Below are 17,065 nucleotides of genomic sequence, written 5' to 3' on the forward strand. Positions count from 1 at the left end.
TGTCTAATCTCTGAGTTTTACGGTGGCAGTACATGGAAGAGAGTGAATTCTTGGATCTTGTGCAAACGTTATGTGAATTTGGTGCATCACCAGCCTGGTTCGTTAGACACGGGTCTATGCTCACATTCTCATCGATATCTTTACATTGTCCATCTATGATATGTCGATCCGTGCTATTCCCATCTCTTACAGATCGTCTTAGAGATGCCTTGAAGGATGATAAGGTATTTTATAGAATGCAGACATATTATTACATTTATTATCCTGTTATCTGGTCTAAGCCATTTTCTATGTGGGAACAGTTCCCTGTCCGTGAAGCAACTGTCAAGGCAGTTGGGAGGCTACTTATTTATCAGGTCCAATACGAATCAAACACAAATGCCCTACCACTTCTTCAGTTACTTGTTTCAGCTTTGCAAGACAGCTCCAGTGAAGTCAGGAGAAGATCTTTGTCCTGCATCAAAGCTGTTGCTAAGGTTTATAGATTAAACTAATATGCTGCATGATTCAATTGTAGTCTGTAATCCTTTTGATGCATGGTTTAAGGCATATCTCTATATTGATCCATCAATCATTGGCATCAGGCAAATCCTTTGGCTGTTACTTGTGTCCTTCCGAACTTAGGCCCAGCAATTGCAGATTGTCTGAAGGATGGAAGCACACCAGTTCGCCTAGCTGCTGAACGCTGTTGTCTGCATGTTTTCCAACTAGCGAAAGGTTATCTTTCCTTGCATTAATTTTATTTTTATCGGCATGAATTCCGATTGAACCATTATTTCTTAGCCCCAATTTGCCACCAGCTAACCTGCACAAAACAGCATCCAGACATGAGATGCCTGCGAAGTGGGTCATGCTATATGTGATTATTCTGTAATGTGCTTTGTTGGCTTCTGTAATGAAGCTTGTTGCCCCTATGTGAATCCTTTTTCCTTTGTGGGTAGAAGCAGTAATGTTGTTGATTTTTAGTCATCTTTCCGTTAATTACTAAACCAGCAATTTGTTTTTCCATGCTAATATGCCTAACCGGCCCTAATGAGTTGCAGTTATTCTTCATGCATAGACATCTATCATAGACCTGAGGCAAATGAGAATAATTGAGAGAGCATATTTGTTTTTCAAAGTAGAAATATAACTTTTACTTGGAAATAGTTATATCAATTGTTCCTCTTTGCGTTGTGAAACTAATAATTTACTAGCATGTAGAGTGTGAATATTTGCTATTCCATGCAATAGAGATGAAGTTCATTTTCATCTAACGTACCATTTACTTATGAAGGTATTAAAAATAGCAGTCGTATGTGAATCTTGAATTTTGGTTTCCAGTGTTCTTATTCTCACCTAATATTCTTCTATTCCTCCAAAGAGGGCAAGTATTCCTGAACTTGTCATGGGACTAAATTGACTAAACTTTTATTGTTTTATACCTTCCTTCAGATGAATTTCTATATAACTGGTTAGGACACTGACAGCATTTGTCAATACTTTTTAGGTTCGGATAGCATTCACGTCTCTCAAAAATATATCACAGGTTTAGATGCTAAGAGGCTTGCAAAGCTTTCTGAAAACAGGTACTCCACTGTGCATATTCTCCTGACAAGCCTTGGATGTATTAATTTGCTAGCTTAGAGCAGGTTCTGCTACTTATTATACTCAAACAGCAACATATTTTTGTTATATTTGTGATTAGACACATAAACCTAATAGCATTTACCTATAAAAATAAATGAATGTCATAAATGGCAAGCATCCCAGTGAGATAGCTGGTTAATCACATAATTGATGTGGATTACACTGTATGTACAGATATTGATTTATTTTGAATGTTCATTTTTTGATCTCCTGATTCCAATATGCAGTGATGAAAGTGATAATAGTGATGTTGAGAAGCCAAGCACATGAGATAGCCGACAGGCTGATTTCGGAGTAACTTTATTAGTTCCCCATCAAATTGAGATTTTGGAGTCTCGGTTTGTGGTTTTTCTTTTTGTTCGGATACAGTTCTATTTATTCTCCATATTGCGGCAATTTTGTACCCAACGAGGCTTCTTGGATGATATACTCGCAGGAGCTAACTATCAAAAGCGGCTATTTCAAGCTCCTTAAAGTCATTTTCTTCCCATAATCTCAAGTTTTGGTATTTATATCCCATTCTTGTAATTCTATATAAGTCATATAAAAAAGGTGGTGGCAGAGAAAAATATGTCCATTTTGACTCTTTTGTAACATTGCTGCTTTATACACAATATAGTGAAAACCTAAGCGAAGAAGTTCGCATCTGTTTGTATTTCTCACCTTTTTTTTTCTTTTTATTTTTCCTAGTTCATGATGCTGAAAACATGGTGCTCATTTTTTTTTCATTGCCGCAAATAATCGATGTGGATTATTCTTTATTCTTGTGAGTTGTTATTGGTACTCCAATTTCAACGAAACTGTACTCCTAGTTGGGATCTTTGAAGAACATTTGCTATATGATCAGAAATTTCTTGCATTCATAAGATTGACTTCGACGTTATGCTTGATCTTATTAGCTTCAATTACCTAAACCAGTGGTTGGAAACAGTTTGCTAACGGACATCATTAGACAGGCATACATTAGTGAGATTGTGATGGGTGAAACTGACATCACAAGAAGAACGAACCAGGAGGTACTCTCAATGGACACACTTAATACTCCTATTACCGTCGCATGACATAGATGATCTGACACGTGTCTAGTGATGAAACTTTTGAAATAAATTTAGCTAACATCCACTAGCAGCGTGAGGTGGAAGAGGGTCGGTTAAACAATGCCGCTTAATTAATATCGAATAAAATCTCTTTGGGTGAGTTCTCCAATCTCTCTCACTGGCAGAAATTTTTATTTTTTCTTTACGTTGGACTCAATTTGATGGAAAATAAAATTATTTTTTAACTCGCTGTAATTAGGTCTAAATTTACGTAATTCTTTAACAATTTTGACTATATCACTTTACCTGAAACCGTCTAAGCTTTGGAACACATCAAAAATATAATAAAACATGCATATATTTAATATATTAATTTAAAAGTTGATTCAATTATCTATAATATTATTTCCAATTAGTATATTCAGAGTCAACCACTAGATTTACTAGCTAAATATGATATAAATAATAATAATTTTAATATAAGGTGTTTAGGATTTTTCAGCACCGGACGTTTGAAGATTATTTGGCTGTCATATTTCAACCTAAGAATGGGGGCATGTGGTGTTATGATTCAACCTAATTTTTAGAGTACTTTGGAAAGTAGCCATATTAAATATTTTAATCGCACAAAACCGACAAGCATGCTGCGTTGCATCACCAAACCTAGTCCCTTATCCTTCTTTGAAACAATTATATAAATACTTGGATTTTGCACACCAAAAAAAAAAAAAACCCCTCCTCTTTTGATAATATATAGCAAGTTGGCATTTTTTTTAAAGATATATTATCTGATCTCCTACTCTTCTTCTCCTACAATTATAAAAAAAATTATAACTTTCGAACTCAGTTTCAGTTAAGATAAGTAATTTAATTTCTCTCTCTTTTTCTTCTTTCAAAAAAAATTTATTATTAGTAGAAAAAAGTAATTTTTTTTTAATATTTTTCTTCTACAACCAAATATTAAAACTAGAAAAGTTCTTATTAGATAAAAAAAAGGTTATCCGCAAAAAGACTACTACTTAGGTGGGTGCTACACTACTTGTACCTGATTAAGACTATATATATATATTAAAAATAAATCCAATCGAATAAAAAGCACAAATGTGCGATCCTCGTAAAATTCCATTCACGCAATTCCCTTTTATGACTTCCCAATTCCGAGTATGAAATAAAGAAAGTCCATGCTGGAATCAAGCCTCATCCGAGTCATCTCTATGCCCAAGAAAGAAAATTGTAGTCATTTTCAAATCCTTGCATCCCTATAAATAATCCAACAACGAACATACATCCAAGATCAACTAGTCCAAGCAAAGTTTTAAAAAAATTAACTCATTGCATGATGGCGTGGTGTAGCTTCGTTGATGTTAGCCATTAAACAAAGCAATCTATAGAAAACCACAGGCAACCCACCAGCATTGGACGTATAGATCTCCACCAACCACCCACTATTTTCTCCCCAAAAAGAGAATTTATATAATTACCAGTAATTCTTCCCCTCTAATCTCCTTTCTTACAAATCTTAGTGTTTTGGGTTGGGTAAAACATTTTTGAGTTGGATAAGAGTATTTTGATAATTTATAATTAACTTAATTTAGGAGTTAAATTAAGTTAAAAAAAAAATAGGTGATGATTTCTGCGAATATCTTGTGAAAAGTATAGGTCTCAATTTATTAATAACATTAAAAATATAGTAGGTAGATAGATCATAAATAAGTGAAAAGATAGGGCGTTAATTATAAATTTCCTATGTCCTATAAGAAATGAAAGCAATATATAACGCTGATGAGAGATTTTATTTAATAAATAAACATTGTAGGGACCAAACAGACTATTATCGCAGAACATCGAAGAAGAGAGCAATTCCGATTTCTCTCTCTCTCTCTCTCTCTCTCTCTCTCTCTCTCTCTCTCTCGCGTATGATTGCGTCGTCGAGCTCTAGGAAGTAGCATGCCATTGCATTTGCAGGAGAGGACAAAGGAAAAGAGAGACCTTTCTGTCAAGATTGGAACTTTTTCTTGGTATCTTGCGAACTTTGGCTTTGTCTTCTTAAATCAATTTGAAGTTCCTCGATAGACGCGAAGATTACCGCTCGCGTCTTCTCCAGCTCTGATCCATCCTTGTCTTTCCCCTGCAACCTCTCGCCACGTCTTCCTTTGGCTCTGGGTCCCAACACCAACGTAGTGAAGTGCTCACAGCCGAAATCCGTTGCCCCACTTCATCATCTTCGAGATCTTGCCGTAAAGATTCCTCCTTCGTGAGCCACATCCATCACCCGCAAATGGGTTCCTTCTCCTTCTACCTCTCCTTCTACCTCTCCTTCGATGGCCTCCCTTTGCCGGAGAAAGTTTCGGTTGTCGTGCACTCATCGCTCGTTCTTCTCTTCCTCCTCTCCTCATTTCTGAAGTGGGTTTTCTCCTATCGATTCAGGTGGGCGTCGACATTCAAGGAGAGTCCTTCGAATTCTATGCCATCTCGCACCTGCTCAGGAGGTGATCCAGTGATAGTGGTCAGTTCTTGGTTTAAGATTTCGGCTTTCTGTTGCTTTTATGTTTTGGTCCTGCAATTACTGGTACTTGCATATGAAACCGTGAAATTGGTGAAGAAAGAGGACAATGTGAAGGACTATTCTGTTTTATTTGCTCCTTTAGTACAAGCACTGTCATGGGTTGTTTTATCTTTATCGGTAGTCCACTGCAAATCTAAGGCATTGGAGAAATTCCCACTCTTGGTGAGATTGTGGTGGTTTTTGTCATTCTCCTTGTGTGCTTATAATGGCTACGCTGATGCAAAAGAGTTCATGGATGGGTCTTTTAGTCACAATTCACATATGGTAGCAAACTGTGCTGCAGTCCCTGCAGTTGCGTTCCTTTGCCTTATCTCCATTCGCGGCGCTACGGGTGTAAAACTCACTAGGGACAATCGATGCCTTCAGGAGCCATTGCTTGTTGAAGAGGAGGAAGAGGAGGAACTGGGTTGCCAGAATGTTACACCTTATAATCAGGCAGGGCTTTTAAGCCTTTTAACTCTATCTTGGCTCAGTCCTCTGTTGTCTGTCGGCGCAAAGAGGCCTCTTGAACTGAATGATGTACCTCAATTAGCCCTGAAAGACCGTGCCAAGACTTCCTATAAGATCGTGAATGCAAATTGGGAGAAATCAAAAGCTGAGAAGGATCCCATGAAGCAGCCTTCGCTTGCATTCGCTATCTTCAAGTCATGCTGGAAAGATGCAGCTCTGAATGCTGTTTTCGCTTTGTTGAGCACTCTTGTCACATATGTGGGACCTTATATGATTAGCTATTTTGTTGATTATTTGAGCGGTAATATAGCTTTTCCTCATGAAGGTTACATTCTGGCTTCAATCTTTTTCGCTGCTAAGTTAGTAGAGACGGTTACCACTCGTCAATGGTATCTAGGAGTAGATATAATGGGCATGCATGTTAGGCTAGCATTAACTGCTATGGTGTATCAGAAGGGGCTTAGACTATCAAGCACAGCCCGACAAAGCCACACCAGTGGTGAGGTTGTGAACTACATGGCAGTTGATGTGCAAAGAGTGGGAGATTTCTCATGGTATCTTCATGACTTATGGATGCTCCCTTTGCAAATAGTTCTTGCTTTGGCAATCTTGTATAAGAATGTCGGAGTGGCATGTGTTGCAACACTGGGTGCCACCATTATCTCGATTCTAATTACAGTTCCTGTGGCAAAAGTTCAAGAAGAGTATCAGGATAACCTAATGGCAGCCAAGGATGACCGGATGAGAAAGACATCTGAATGTCTTAGAAACATGAGGATCCTAAAGCTGCACGCTTGGGAGGACCGTTTTCGATTAAAGCTAGAAGAGATGAGGAATACAGAATTTGGATGGCTCCGCAAAGCCCTGTATTCGCAAGCCTTGATCACTTTCATCTTTTGGGGTTCTCCAATTTTTGTATCGGTTGTAACTTTTGGTACTTCTATATTGTTGGGCCAGGAGCTTACAGCTGGGAGTGTCCTTTCAGCTTTGGCCACCTTCAGAATTCTCCAAGAGCCTCTTAGGAATTTTCCAGATTTAGTCTCTATGGCTGCCCAAACGAAGGTGTCTTTGGATCGCATTTCAGGGTTCCTACAGGAGGAAGAATTGGAAGGAGATGCAACAATCACTGTACCTCGAGGCCTTACTAACACCTCTGTGGAAATTAAAGATGGAGAATTCTGTTGGGACCCTTCTTCTTCAAAGCCGACACTTTCAGCGATTCAGTTAAAAGTGGAGACTGGTATGCGTGTAGCAGTATGTGGTGTTGTTGGTGCTGGGAAGTCAAGCTTTCTCTCATGCATACTAGGAGAGATACCAAAGATATCTGGTGAGGTAGGTGAATAATTTTGAGTATTTGCCTGAACTTTTCTCTTTGGAGATTTTTAGATTCCCTACCCTTTATCTGTTGGATGTTTTTTTTCCAGGTGAAGGTATGTGGTTCAGCTGCTTATGTGCCGCAGTCAGCTTGGATACAGTCTGGAAATATAGAGGAAAATATTCTTTTTGGAAGTTCGATGGAGAAGCAAAGGTACAAGAGTGTTCTCCATGCTTGCTCACTAAAGAAAGATTTGGAGCTGTTCTCGCACGGTGATCAAACAATAATTGGAGATAGGGGTATTAATCTAAGTGGTGGCCAGAAGCAAAGGGTGCAACTTGCGAGAGCACTCTATCAAAATGCTGACATTTATTTACTTGATGACCCCTTCAGTGCAGTTGATGCACACACGGGAACTGAGCTGTTTAAGGTGATTCAAACTGTTCCTTTCATCTTTTTCCATCTCGCGGGTCCTCTTTCTCAAGAACTTTATCTAATTCAAATAAATTGATTTGACATGATGTTGCAGGAGTATATAATGACAGCATTGGCCGGTAAAACTGTGATATTCGTCACTCATCAAGTTGAGTTTCTTCCGGCTGCTGACATGATACTGGTAAGAACTCCTATGTCTTCTCGTAATATCGCTTAGATGATATGTTTCAACTCTGTACATAAGGGTATTTTTGGTGGTTTTTTATTTTATTCTAATCTACAAATTGCAAATGTTGTGAAATCTAATGTACAACTCTAACAAATTTTCATGTGGTAGTAGAAACTTTCTATTAAAGATCTCTTATGGTACGTTATATGGTTTTTAATAGCTATGAGTGGACAATCTCGTGGTTCTTTGTAGTTTCTAGTCTTCTCTGCTCAGCTGTGACAAAATAAGCTACCATTTCCCTGAAAACAAATTGCACCAAATGGTTACAATCATCACTTAGTTTTTTAGATTGTCTGAAAAGCAAATCACAAGAGGTCATGAACGTCTTGTTTGTTGCATCCTGTTGCTTCTGATTTGTAACAATCTGTATGTCTATATGCATGGTTGAACTACGTGTTTAATCTTTTTACAGAGACGCAACTTTAGTTACCCTTATCATGCCCTTATTCATTCAAGTTAATCTGCTTATACTTGCAGAGCTACTTCTTGCAATGGATGAATGGGCTTGTTTATCCAAAGAGAACAATGTTAGGTTGCATTAAGCAAGTGGCGGAATTGACAGCTGGGTAATTCATTAACTTTGCCTCCTTATGGAGCATGAATACCAGATACTAACTTATGCCATGAAGAGAATCTTCTTATTATGAACTTGGTAAGAAGAGTGACTTCGTAGAATTTAATTTTGAAAGAGTTCATCCGCAATGGAAGAAAATATGAGGACATCACCTGCAGTGTTTATTACAGAGTGAAGTACTATTCCTGATATGGTAATGGAACCATCTTCTCTATCTATGTATGTGAACATTTTTATGCTCCCATGGGCAGATTCAGATATTTTATGTGGGGGGAATGAATTTTCCTCTCTGAAAAGAAAGAAGCTTCCAATTAGTAGCTTGAGAGATTGTCTTTCCTGTTGTTGGAGAGTTAATGGTAACATCTGGTCAATAGGGCTTCTCTCACATAACGGCTTCATGTTTACAGTCTAAGGTTTATAATGCCACTATTAATTTTGATATAATAATTACAGATTTGAAGGCAGTGAGGATTCAAACTAAGCTCAAGAATTGTGGTTTTCATATACTCTAGTGATAATGGTCCTAGGTTGTCACTTGTCGCTTGTCAGTATTTGGCCATTTGGGCAAACTATTTGCTATATTTTGGAGGTTGAACATATCCTTGTCCTATGTCTGGTGTGCGTCTAATATGTACGTGCTTTAGATTAAATCGTGAACTCTTAAATGGTTTTATAACGAATGTATCCCTGTGCAAATAATATTCCCATATTCCCATAGCTGGATGAAAAACTTCATTGAACTGTTATTTATCATCACTGTCTGTCAGAGCATGTGATTAATGTAATTTTAAGGACAACCAGTTGGTATTTTTAATGTGCTCATCAAATATATTGCTTACCTATTGCATTCACCTTGTTCAGGTCTTTAAGGAAGGTCGGATAATACAGGCTGGAAAATATGAAGATCTTCTTAAAGCTGGAACAGATTTCAATGTTCTGGTTTCAGCTCACCACGAGGCAATGGAAGCAATGGATCTCCTTGAGAGTGCATCAGATGATTTAGATGCTGCTTCTAATGGAGATTCTTCCCTATTCAGTAAGAGGTTGAAATCAAGTAAAAGCAACATTGACAGTATGAATAATGAAATATCAGAAAAAGGATCATCATCTGATAAAAAAGCAATCAAGGAAAAAAAGAAAACAAAACGTATGCGCAGAAAACAGCTGGTTCAAGAAGAAGAGCGGGAAAGAGGAAGGATCAGTTTCAAGGTTTACTTGTCATACATGGCTGCAGCATATAAAGGGATGTTGATACCTTTAATTATCCTTTCACAGGCAGCATTTCAGGTGCTCCAGATAGCTGGCAATTGGTGGATGGCCTGGGCAAACCCTCAAACAGAGGGAGATAATCCAAAAACAAGTAGCGTGATTCTTTTAGTTGTTTATATGGCACTTGCTTTTGGGAGCTCGTGGTTTGTTTTCATCAGAGCTGTTCTTGTAGCTACTTTTGGTTTAGCAGCTGCACAGAAGTTGTTTATAAAGATGGTGAGAACTGTCTTTCGAGCTCCAATGTCCTTCTTTGATTCTACTCCTGCTGGACGGATCTTGAATCGAGTAAGTTATTAGCAATTAGTCATAAACATCCTCTTTCCTGAGCCATTCCAGGAAGAGGAAATATAATATGCCCAGATCTTGTCATAAGATATCATAATATTCGCTAGCTAAATTTCAGGTTTCTGTTGATCAAAGCGTTGTGGATCTTGATATTCCTTTCAGACTTGGTGGATTTGCATCAACAACAATACAATTGCTTGGTATAATTGGTGTGATGGTAAATGTTACGTGGCAAGTTTTGTTCCTCTTCTGTCCCGTGGTGATTGCTTGCATATGGATGCAGGTATGTTTTAATAGATAATATTTTATTGCTCAAAGTCTACAAAGAGAGAAGCTATGCAGCAGTCACTATTCATCCCTATGAAAATACAACATTACAGAACATTCTGAAAGCTAGCCACAATTAATCTACTATCCATTCCTTTTGCATCATAATGTGCATGCTGATTGATTGATGAGTAGAAACAGCAGTAGTGTAAACAGAATATGTTAATTGTCATGAATGTATTTCTCAGACAACAAATTCTAGTGAACATGTATATCTTTGTTTTTGTGGAAATATAGATTTTTTAATATCTTATACTGGGCAGCACTCTTCCTACGATCCAATTTTTAGTTTTAAATATGATAAAGAACTTTGTTCTTCTTTGCAGAAATATTATATGGCTTCATCAAGGGAACTAGTTAGGATTGTCAGCATTCAAAAATCCCCTATTATCCATCTATTTGGAGAGTCTATTGCAGGAGCTGCTGTTATTAGGGGCTTTGGTCAAGAGAAACGCTTCATGAAGAGGAACCTTCACTTGCTTGATTGCTTTGCTCGACCATATTTCTGCAGTATCGCAGCGATGGAATGGCTCTGTTTGCGCATGGAATTGCTGTCAACTTTTGTCTTCGCTTTCTGCATGGCTCTCCTTGTGAGCTTTCCACATGGAAGTATTGATCCAAGTATGTGCTCTGTACTTCTAAAGCAACCTTTCCAGTACTATCCACCTTTTTCCTGAACATGTTGAAACTGAAACTCGTTAGCATCACTTTTTATGCTGTGTTGTTACAAATTTAAAATTTTCAAGACATTGTTTCCATTAAACTTTGTAAAACATTCTCAGCCATCATTTGTGCTCTCTTGACATTATAGGTATGGCGGGGCTTGCTGTAACATATGGCCTTAATTTAAATGCTCGTTTATCAAGGTGGATCTTAAGTTTTTGCAAACTTGAAAATAAAGTTATCTCCATTGAGCGCATTAATCAGTATTGCCAAATTCCTGGAGAAGCACTACCTATCATTGAGAACTGTCGACCTCCATCATCATGGCCGGAGAATGGTAACATTGAGCTGATTGATCTAAAGGTGTGCAAATAACTTCCATTGCTGTTTCCTAAAGATATGTTATCATGATTCAATTTTGAATGACCTAACCTTTCAAAAAAATTCTCTGTACAAAATAAAGATTTCTGTCATTATACCTTGAAAGTAATGTCATCCTCCACATGTGAGATAGACTTGCGAGAAACAGAACCAATAGCTTATTCTCATTAATTACTGCTACCAACCTACAATCCCATCTTTTTCTATGAAATGAAGTCATCAATGCTAAGGTCAACCATTTCCGGTTCACATGAAAATTCTAACTTCTAGTGCATCTATTCTTGTTATTATGATTCTCATCCATTCAGTAAACCTAGGAAGTAGGTTTTGGTTCCATTAAGTAATTGATTCGTTACTATTTGGTATAAGTTGAAGATGCACATACAATGACCTTCTGCAGAAGAATCTTTATATTGGTTATTTACCAACATAACTCAAATGTGTTCTCAAGATTAGTCATTCTTTATAAAATGAAATTGATTTTATTTTCTTCTTATCTTGTCGAAGGTTCGCTACAAGGAGAGTCTACCTACAGTTCTGCACGACATTACTTGCAAATTTCCTGGTGGGAAGAAAATTGGGATTGTCGGACGTACTGGAAGTGGTAAATCAACTCTTATACAGGCCTTGTTCCGTCTGATTGAACCATCAAATGGAAAAATTCTAATTGACGACATAGACATTTCTTCCATTGGCCTCCATGATCTCCGATCCAGGCTCAGCATCATACCACAGGATCCTACCTTGTTTGAGGGTACAATCAGAGGCAATCTTGATCCTCTAGAAGAGCATCCCGATCATGAAGTCTGGCAGGTGAAATTCAGACTCTTCAGAAAAAAGTGCACTCATCGTTTTCCAAGTGAGGGACACTACAATATAAATTAATTTCTACTTGTTTTATGTGTCTTCCAGGCGCTCGACAAATGTCAGCTCGGAGATGTTATCCGCCAGAAGGAGGAGAAGCTTGACAGTCCAGGTATATATTACACATGTCTCAGCGTTAACTTTTTACTTTGTTGATCATCCAAGATTTCTCGCTATGGTAATCTAGCAAAATTGACAGAACATATAGATGTTAAACCGTCCATGTGTTTTGAGTCAGCATCTAAATTTATATCCCTGTCTGTTTCATCTGCATTGTTCCAAATTGCATAATCTTACAGCACTTGTAACTGAAATTCCATATTCTTTAAAACACTTCCCTTGTGGTTCTTAAGATTGGTCTGCACTGTAACACTTCATTTGTGATACTGACAAGTATATTGCTATTCTTTTGTCTTTGCACATTAAAATAATTGACATTCTCTGGAGATCTTTACAATTAGGGCATTTCAACATGTGAGGCTCAGCCAACAGAAGGTCAGAAGAGAGCAAGATTTTGCAGTCTTATTCCCATTATAGGAAAGAATGTTGCCGTGACTAGAACCTGCACAACCATGATGCATAAGGACAAGCCTTAGCCATCATACTAAATGAATTGGAAAAATATCTTCTCATGTTACAATGCTTCTAGCTTAGAAGCTCTTTTAATTTATATTTTGCATTCTCTGAAGAAAGATAATCTTTTTTGGCTTTGCAGTCCTGGAGAATGGAGACAATTGGAGTGTTGGACAACGACAACTTGTTTCGTTAGGAAGGGCACTGTTGAAGAAAGCAAGGATACTAGTGCTTGATGAGGCAACTGCCTCTGTCGACACAGCCACCGATAATCTTATTCAGAAGATCATCCGAGCAGAATTTAAAGATTGCACAGTCTGCACCATAGCACATCGAATCCCTACTGTTATTGACAGTGATCTTGTTTTGGTCCTCAGTGATGGTCAGTGATTACCCACTCTTTTGATAATGGATATTGTCATTATTGCACTTAATGCTGACACATACTTCAAAAAAGTAGACCAAGAAATACCTTTTGTAGTGCATCATCTTTAGTTAGAGGGCATCATTTCCAGTTCTAATCTTTCTGTTATTTTATGGAATATTCAAATATCATCATTTTTCTCACTACTTAAAACTTGAAAATTTCTACTGAATCCTTACAGGTAGAGTTGCAGAGTTTGACAGTCCATCAAGGCTGTTGGAGGATCGATCTTCAATGTTTCTAAAGCTAGTCACCGAGTACTCCACAAGATCAAGCGGTATGTCAGACGTTTGAACTCGAGGACCAGTTTATGAATTTGCTACTGGATAAGAGAATGCAAGTTCTCGAACATATTTGCGGGATCTGTATAGTGAGTAGGATCTGCATATTCCATAGTGGTAAATGCAAAATATGGAAGAGTTGGGGAGCAGGAAAAAAAAAACGGCTAATAACTTTTTCATGAAGAAGGTGTTGGTTACCTTGTTCAAAAAAATAAAGCTAGTTTGAGCCTCAAATCTTTGTTTCAGTTAATTTAAATATGAGATAGCACCTGGAAGAAAAATTTGAGTACGTGTTAGAATGCAAAATGTCAGAAATTTGGGTTAGGTTATTAAATCCACCAATTTCTTCCAGATTGTGATGAAATATTCTCTTTATGCAATGGTTGGTAGTTTCCGTGAGTGAAGTAATTTTTTAAATTTTCTTGTAGTTTCCAGCAAGATGAGTATCTAAAGGTATCCACCACAATATCCTTTTTCCAATTCCAACTATGTGATTGAAGAAAAAAGAAAGAACCGTTGCACAACATTCGACACCAATGCTATTGTGGATCTTAAGATCTCATATTTGTTTTGGGTCTCAATGAATACATACTCATATCGAATTTGATATTAAAATATTTTATTAAAATTTAGCATTATTTTGAATCTCCATTTAGAGCATCATACTAATAGAGATCCACGGAGCTGCAAAAGAATAGCAACGAAAAGAAAGTGGCATAACTGCATAAGTAACCAAGAGTGTCTTTGGAATACGCATATTGAGCAATGAGCCACAAAACTGCGACTAAGATAGCAACAAAAAGAAAGAAAAAGAAAAAGAAACCGTGGATAACAATTTGCAATCTATATAAAAGAGTTTTTGTTCATCATTGGATCAAAAAGCAACTGTACTTCATACAAACACAAGGTTACATTAAGTCACCTTCTTCGAAGGGTTTTCTTCTCCAAAGATCTTTGGAAAGAACTATAAAAGTAGTTAATAGTTCCACTAGCCTCGAAGAAAAGACATGGCAAGTGTATCTGACTCAATATCATCAAGGCCATAAGCCAGGTTTGCAGACTAATAAATATTCAATTGGAGTCTGATACCCTCTTAGCTGTTTGTGATTCTGGCATCAAATCAAAATGGGTTTCCAGAAGAGAAAAAACTTCAACAAGTGAAGTTACCTTGAAATCTGGTTTTAGATCATCGGCAAGACAATCAGGGGAACCATACCTCCCTGTTTCATCAAGCAAGCATGTAAAAGCTCCTGCTCTTTTTCCACAAACAACCTGTAAAAGATTAAGGGCAGCTTTGTTAGTTGTGAAACAACAAGAGTTTCAAAGTCTTAAGATATGAGAACTGTAGCAGTTCATAATATTGAGCTCATGACTATTACTATCATCTCCTTGGCATATACGACATGACAAATAAATGGATTGCAACACCTAACCTTGTGACCCACTTGATAAGCTGATCTCGAAGCATCGTTAAATGTTCCCACTGCTTACTTTTTATGAAAAGCCACAGATTAATTGCACTAAGATAGGTCCATAAAGGAGAAGTTTCATAGTTGTGGTGGACATGATTAGTAGTCTTGTTTCCTTAATGAGACATATCAGATAACTTCCCTGATAAGATAAATTTTAAGAAGGTTCCTCAAAGATTGAGGGTCTTCCGTTGAAATGGCAACGTAGTAGCAAATAGGAGCAGTAGAAAGATGAGAACTGTTTTGCACTCAAGATACTAAATAAACTTAACTGTTTCAGTGTTTGTTGCAGCCCAGTACAACATGAAAGTTTTAGCGGAGTACTCTATTACACCACATTTTACCTCAAGTCAGAATTAACAACAACGATTTAATGATCTGCTAAGTACTAGCATATATGTGCAGTGGTCAAGTAACACAAAATTGCTTAATTTATTCAAATAGCAAAAGGGAAAGAAAGCCAAACGGTCTTTACTCACGTCATCTCGCAAGCTGTCACCTATCATCATGACCTCATTTGGGGGAATATCCCAAGTAGAACAAATGTGCAGTAAGGGAGCTGGATCTGGTTTATATGGCCGAAACTCCCTGCTCAATGCCGGGATGAACTTCAGCTACAAAAAATGATAAATATACTGTCAGAAAGAAAAATATTATAGCTGATGCTAAGCGAATATCAAAACTCACAAGAATTCGTAGTTTATAAGAAAGTTTAATCAGGAATACGTAACATAACACCATAAAAAGCCACTAGTTGGAGTAGTATTGCAGTTAACAAAAGATTGAACATCATATTTTAGTATCAAAAAAATAGTAGCATTGTTATTCTTTCATGTTCTTAATGCCCAATATCCTGAAGCTTTGGCATCCCACATAGAACACTTTCAAGCAATTTGTTACAAGAACCTAGTAGTTGCAGACCCTAAAACTGATTTATTGCAGATATTTTTTTGGTAAAACATTGGAAAGAGTGAAGAGGCGGACAGAGATCAAGCATTATTGGAAAGCTCTGTGATTCTTCCAAAAGGAACTTCTGTTAAGGCCTCATGTGCCTACCATTCATAAACAACATCCATGTTATCACATATCTTTCCTACCTCTTTCGAGATTCCCTAAAACAGATAATATCGTTCTTCTCATAGGCCTCCTCCCAAATCTTGGTTATGCATTCCACACCCTCTCACATACATATTTTAGATAGTGAAAAAGCGCAGCTTGCTGAAAAGGAAAAGAAAGGAATGAAACGTGCAATTGATTACCCCAAATCTTTGATGAAATAACTCAACTGCATCCTTGACGTTGCGTGTAATTAGACCCCTTCTGCAAAAGCATAAGCCTGATGAGTTATTTGCTGCAAGAATTGTTGCTACTGTGACAAAGAACATCCAAGACTGAGATTAATATTAGCATTCTCCATGCAGAGAACAAGTGATAAATGATGGCAAACTGCCATATTTGAATTCCTTGACAACAAAAAGTTGAAACTTTACCTTATTTGCTTTGAATCAAGGAATCCACAAAGTTCCAGAGCACCTGCAATAACAACAAAAATGATATATTTAGGTTCAACTCTACAATCCGATCTATAAGACACCAAAGGCAACCAACCACTAACCGGGCATGATCTGGAGGCGATCGAGGCCTTGGCGCTCGAAGTGGGCGATGATCTCGTAAGCTCGCTGCTGCTCGCCGGGGCCCCACGTCTCGATGTGGTGAAGGATGTCGATGCTGCCGCCGACACCTCGGGCGGCGGCGTAGACCTCCTCCCCTAGCACCGTCCGGTACATGGCGGCGAAGTCGATAACTGGTACCGTCAGGGTCCCATCCATGTCGAATACCACCCCTCTCAGCCTCGCTCTGCCGTCGCCGTTTGCCGCCGCCATCGCCGCGCGGTAGAGATAACGGGGAGAAGGGGATGAGGAACAAGGGAGAATGGAGGCGGCTAAGCGTCTGAGATTGGGCAGGAGGAGCATGAGGAGGGACGATGAGAGATTGACACGTGTAGCGCCTGATTCCTCGAGGATCGCGTTGTTGTGTCTTTGTCGTGGCGGAGGCCGCAGCGACGTCGCTAAAGGAACGGATGAACCGTTTACCGCACTTAGCCCGTGACCAAGCATTCAGCCTGTGGTTTTCAACCCGACAAAAGCTTAGGAGCACACTGTATTGTCTACCAGACTTCCAGGTTACCAGAATGCTTCCTTTAACTATGATTAGGTGCCAAAAAAATTAATTAAGCCTAATTAAACGTCATCCCAACGAATGTTTTCTTTTCCTCTTTTCTTTATATTGGTCTA

At 38.1% G+C, this 17,065-nt stretch overlaps 3 protein-coding genes across 12 annotated transcripts in view; 2 read left to right on the plus strand and 1 right to left on the minus strand.

Moving 5' to 3' along the window:
• Positions 1-2,284, plus strand: part of LOC140800829 (protein ILITYHIA) — a 31,696-nt gene extending 29,412 nt beyond the window's left edge. For all 7 annotated transcript variants that reach the window (XR_012111317.1, XM_073155717.1, XM_073155716.1 and 4 more), the window contains exons 56-60: positions 30-224; positions 303-476; positions 585-717; positions 1,490-1,568; positions 1,857-2,284. Coding sequence is in view for 6 of the 7 variants with exons in the window: in XM_073155717.1 (XP_073011818.1) it covers positions 30-224; positions 303-476; positions 585-717; positions 1,490-1,568; positions 1,857-1,899 (624 nt within the window). In the remaining variant the exon portion in view is untranslated. The remainder of the gene's footprint in view (positions 1-29; positions 225-302; positions 477-584; positions 718-1,489; positions 1,569-1,856) is intronic.
• Positions 2,285-4,496: 2,212 nt separating this feature from the next.
• LOC140800797 (ABC transporter C family member 5-like) lies at positions 4,497-13,701 on the plus strand. Of its 4 annotated transcripts, none has more exons than XM_073155653.1 (12): positions 4,497-4,684; positions 5,094-7,014; positions 7,107-7,427; positions 7,527-7,613; positions 9,097-9,789; positions 9,908-10,072; positions 10,443-10,737; positions 10,928-11,142; positions 11,668-11,973; positions 12,073-12,136; positions 12,740-12,979; positions 13,203-13,701. In XM_073155653.1, the coding sequence occupies exons 1-12, from the start codon at positions 4,614-4,616 to the stop codon at positions 13,313-13,315; spliced, it is 4,491 nt and encodes a 1,496-aa protein (XP_073011754.1). In that variant the 5' UTR covers positions 4,497-4,613; the 3' UTR covers positions 13,316-13,701. The 4 variants fall into 4 exon arrangements, 3 of the variants coding, with proteins under 3 accessions (XP_073011754.1, XP_073011757.1, XP_073011755.1); XM_073155654.1 differs by lacking the exon at positions 4,497-4,684 and adding an exon at positions 4,860-5,016; XM_073155656.1 differs by lacking the exon at positions 4,497-4,684 and having other exon boundaries at positions 4,781-7,014.
• A 428-nt stretch (positions 13,702-14,129) lies between these two features.
• Positions 14,130-16,946, minus strand: LOC140800856 (haloacid dehalogenase-like hydrolase domain-containing protein At2g33255). Its single transcript, XM_073155751.1, has 5 exons — positions 16,387-16,946; positions 16,262-16,304; positions 16,031-16,091; positions 15,251-15,385; positions 14,130-14,574 (listed from the first exon to the last, which is right to left on the minus strand). The coding sequence occupies exons 1-5, from the start codon at positions 16,886-16,888 to the stop codon at positions 14,374-14,376; spliced, it is 942 nt and encodes a 313-aa protein (XP_073011852.1). The 5' UTR covers positions 16,889-16,946; the 3' UTR covers positions 14,130-14,373.
• Between the last annotated feature and the right edge of the window lie 119 nt (positions 16,947-17,065).

The sequence above is a fragment of the Typha latifolia genome, chromosome 14 (genome assembly GCF_019914945.1).
Source record: "Typha latifolia isolate L0001 chromosome 14, TyphaL0001v2, whole genome shotgun sequence".
Taxonomy (NCBI): Eukaryota; Viridiplantae; Streptophyta; class Magnoliopsida; order Poales; family Typhaceae; genus Typha; species Typha latifolia.

Coding starts and splice junctions, on each gene's coding strand:
- LOC140800856 (XM_073155751.1), bottom strand. CDS start 16,888: ATGCTTGGTCACGGGCTAAGTGCGGTAAACGGTTCATCCGTTCCTTTA. Junction 16,092..16,261: donor CTTGATTCAAAGCAAATAAG/GTAAAGTTTCAA, acceptor ATGCTTTTGCAG/AAGGGGTCTAATTACACGCA. Junction 15,386..16,030: donor TATTTCATCAAAGATTTGGG/GTAATCAATTGC, acceptor CATTTTTTGTAG/CTGAAGTTCATCCCGGCATT.
- LOC140800797 (XM_073155656.1), top strand. CDS start 4,945: ATGGGTTCCTTCTCCTTCTACCTCTCCTTCTACCTCTCCTTCGATGGC. Junction 7,015..7,106: donor TACCAAAGATATCTGGTGAG/GTAGGTGAATAA, acceptor TTTTTTTTCCAG/GTGAAGGTATGTGGTTCAGC. Junction 9,790..9,907: donor CTGGACGGATCTTGAATCGA/GTAAGTTATTAG, acceptor GCTAAATTTCAG/GTTTCTGTTGATCAAAGCGT.